Source organism: Pteropus alecto, unplaced genomic scaffold (genome assembly GCF_000325575.1).
Source record: "Pteropus alecto unplaced genomic scaffold, ASM32557v1 scaffold1701, whole genome shotgun sequence".
Taxonomy (NCBI): domain Eukaryota; kingdom Metazoa; phylum Chordata; class Mammalia; order Chiroptera; family Pteropodidae; genus Pteropus; species Pteropus alecto.
The window spans coordinates 179,516-183,182 of NW_006430561.1; the positions used below are offsets into that span (position 1 = coordinate 179,516).

At 54.3% G+C, this 3,667-nt stretch overlaps 1 protein-coding gene across 1 annotated transcript; it reads right to left on the reverse strand.

Moving 5' to 3' along the window:
• Positions 1–685: 685 nt before the first annotated feature.
• LOC102878523 (PWWP domain-containing protein MUM1L1) lies at positions 686–2,668 on the reverse strand. The gene has a single exon (XM_006905164.1). The coding sequence runs from the start codon at positions 2,666–2,668 to the stop codon at positions 686–688; it is 1,983 nt and encodes a 660-aa protein (XP_006905226.1).
• Positions 2,669–3,667: the final 999 nt, after the last annotated feature.

A 3,667-nucleotide genomic window follows, 5' to 3' on the forward strand; every position in this document is an offset into this window, starting at 1 on the left:
CTCTGTCATCGGTGATGATAGACAGAAAACATCTCTGTCATCTCAGAGCTGGTTTTTGTTTGTTGGTTTCCTTAAATGAATAAGAATAGCGGGGAAAACTCAGGAATCATCTTAGGAAGAAATTCAGTCGTTTATACGGACGCATCACAGGATGAGCACTCGTGCGATGCTTCCGTGAGATACGTCTCAGGCTTCGAAACCGATTGCTGCTTAACACCTGACACCAGGGCTCGTTCTGCTTCCGTGAGATACATCTCAGGCTTCGAAACCAATTGCTGCTTAACACCTGACACCAGGGCTCGTTCGTGTAACGAACGCTGAGCCGCTCTGTCCCCCAGGTCTGCCGGTCGTGTATCGAAATGCGAAGCACACACGGTCTAAAGCAACGTTACGAAGCTCTCTGGCCAGTTACACACCAGGGCGAGTAGAGGGAAGTGCGACTGTTTGCAATATTTCCACGAATCCGTTGGCGAAGAGTTTGGGAACAGGAAAGGCCGATGACGGTGCCACCTACAAATGCCGGAGGTGGATCCAAGAGGAATTCGGCACGGTCCTGAGGTCTCGGACTTGCGGGGTGTCTTTCCGTGCCACCGGGGTTGGAGGGATGCTACGTTTCGTGTAGGCAGGGAATCTTATCGATGACGCGGTGACAAGTCTCCAACCCGGGTGGCTGCGGGGCTGACAGTTACTTAGCCTTGCTCCTGACTGTGGGTCTCCTTCTTACTTTCTTTAAGATGTTTCTGTCAAATAGCTCCTTCTCCCGTCTATGCACAGGTGGCCCTCGCAGGTACTTTTCTTCTGCCTGCTTGTAATCTAACCCATCGAGCGCAGCGATGGACCAAATGATGGCTTCTGGCAGAAGGACTTCCAGGACGAAGCTCACCTTGTCGTCCCTCGTCAGGGCCAGCTTCTTCCTGTCCACCTCTTTGTAGATTTCCTGTAAATGTTTCATCACGACTTCCAACTGATCGTCGTCCTCCAGGTACGTTTCAACGCAGATCACGTACTTTTCCGACTTCAGGTATGACGCCAGCCACCTGGACTGTTTCCTGCCTTTGACGATGTCCAGAAGATGGTGGTCGGCCCCCTTCGTTTTCACGATGAAGTCCACCAGCTTCCGGTTGGCTCGGTCCCGAGCGGCCTTCATCCGGTCAGGGAGGATTTTCTTGTAGGGCTTCTTCCCCAACAGGGCGGCCTCCTCCTCAGAATCTTCCAGGTCGGCGTAATTCACCTTCGGGAAATCGATGTCCACGTCGCCCTCTTGGACGGCTTTCCTCACCGGGTAGCTGATGTCGGCAGCGTAGTAGTCCAGGAAGGAGCCCTTGAAAGAGCCACGACTGAGCCCTTCTCTGTAGTGGGAAATCACGGAGAGGCACCACTTGACGCTCTGCTCGTACGCTCTCCCGACCCGCTTGATGAGCTTTTCTTTCTCTTTGCAGTCCAGATGCTTTAATCTCCGAAGGGGCACTCGAATGCCTTTCCTTCCACGGTTCATGTATGCCTCGATCAGAAGCACCCACGCCACCTGCTCTGTGCGGCTGACATTCTTGACCACTGCTGGCCAGAACGGGTGATGCTGAAATTTAAACCAGACGATCGTTCCTCTTTCGATGGCGCCCGGGTCCTGTGGGGAAGGCAGGCCTCTCGGTCGTCTCGCCCCCTTGGCGCCACGCTTCTTGTCGGACGCCTTGCGGGGACTATCCTTGAGGTCGGCTGCAAGCTGTTCTTCTCGCTTCCTTTTCTTGCTCGCCAGACGGGCCGAAAAACGCAGCCCGAGGCTAGGGGCGCTGGAGGGTGACGCCACATCTTCCGAGCCCGGCCTCCCGGCGGCCCCCTCTCCAGGGTCCTCAGTGTTCCCGGAGATGGTGGAGCACTCGGAGGAGACAGCCGGGGTCCTCGGGCAGCTGCCACGCACCTCTCCTTTCGGACCCTTGGGCACAGTGACGATGGAACCGGGTGGCTGAGATGGCGGGACGTCTCCATCCTTAGCACCTGCACCCTCCCCGTTGACCGTGCGACGCTGGAGCGCGGCTCTTGAGGTGTCCCTCTGTGCCTTGCCCTCTTCCTCACGGTCATCTTCTGAAAGCGACGGGATGTCTGGGCCCAGGCCGAAGCTCTGTGAGGACTTGGCTTGCGTTTCCCTTGGAACCGGAGCGGCCGATGTCTGCGCCTGTGCTTCGTCACCATCCGGGGCGTCCTCACTCCCCGAACGCACCAACGGCGACTTGGGCTTTTCATTTTTCCTGAGGCTTCGCCGTGACTTCCCTTTGGGCTTTCGAGACTTTCTACGAGATCGCTTTTGCGGTCTCTTTTGAGGCAGCGGGGGGGCCTCTGGGTCCCCCGATGCTCTTGCCTGACCCGGGTCTGCCCTCTCCTTCAGAATCTGCAGTGCCACTGTAAGAGCGCTTCTGTAGGCCTCTTCCTCTCCCGGTGGGACCCTTGCCTTGGGTGGGGCCCCTAGCGAGGAGGCAATGGATTCGATCTGAGCTTCATTTAGGATCTTTATGGTGCTGCTTTTCACTCTAACTTTTTTACCTACCGAGAGGATTTGAACTTGTAGAGAACGTGGCTTTTTCCTCTTATCTTTGGGTGAGGTCCCGGATCTGGGCAAAACCTTTGCTGGCCAGCAGCGGCCCTTCCAGCTGCATAGGACATACTCGGATTCCATCGTGATTTCACTTGAGAGTCGAGAGGTCCTTAACGGAGCTTCAGGGGTCTGGCTGTCGTGCCCACGGCGGCAGCAAGTCTTCTCTAAGCAGGCCTTCGGCAGACTTTTGCCTACGCCTACGAAGGCTTTGCGGCTTCGGTGGCCTGTCCTTCTGCACCTGAATCTCCCCCGGGCGCTGGAACTCCTGTGTTCGCAGACTATGCTGTGGAACACTGGAATACAGAAAAGGAAGAGAAGAGTATCAGAAAGATTTCCTTTCCTGAAAGGTGAAGGGAGCGAGAAGTACACGTTGGTCGTTACACAACGGTCACGGGGATGTAGAGTACAGCATAGGGAGTGTAGACGGTATCGTAATGGCTGTGTACATGGCCGGATGGGTACAGATCGGGGCGATTACTTTGTAACTTGTATACATGGCTAACCGTTGTACTGCATACCTGAAATAGAAAAAAAAATGGATGAAAAGAATCACTTAAAACATTTTAAATTTTATTATATTAATTTCAGGTATACAGTACATCGGTTAGACATTTTTGTGGTTTATGAAACGATCTCCCTCACTGCTCTTCCTCTTCCCTGGCCCTCCACCTGCCATTACATTACTGCCGACTGCATCCCATATGCCGTGCTCCCCGTCCCCGTGACCATCTATCAGCCACTAAAACAGAATCCCTTTCGTGGAAGTACAAGATTGGTGGTCAATGAGTATTGATAAGAGATAAAACAAAGAAATAGAGTGTGTCAGACTGGAGGGGTGTTTGGGGGGGCAGGACAGATGCAAAATATTTGAGAAAAGAGCACAGAAGCACCAGAGGAGGAGCTGGGAAGCCTCTGAACCCCACTCTTGCCCTACGTGTTACTACTGCATACTGAAGAGCACCTGTGTGGGGAGCTGGCGGTCATGTCCGGCTGTCATTTGTGTTGTCGGCTTCGCTGGGCCCCTGTGCTCCTCGGTGCTCATCGTAGACGAATGCTTTCGTGCTTCTCTTCTCGGGGGCT

Coding starts and splice junctions, on each gene's coding strand:
- LOC102878523 (XM_006905164.1), bottom strand. CDS start 2,668: ATGGAATCCGAGTATGTCCTATGCAGCTGGAAGGGCCGCTGCTGGCCA.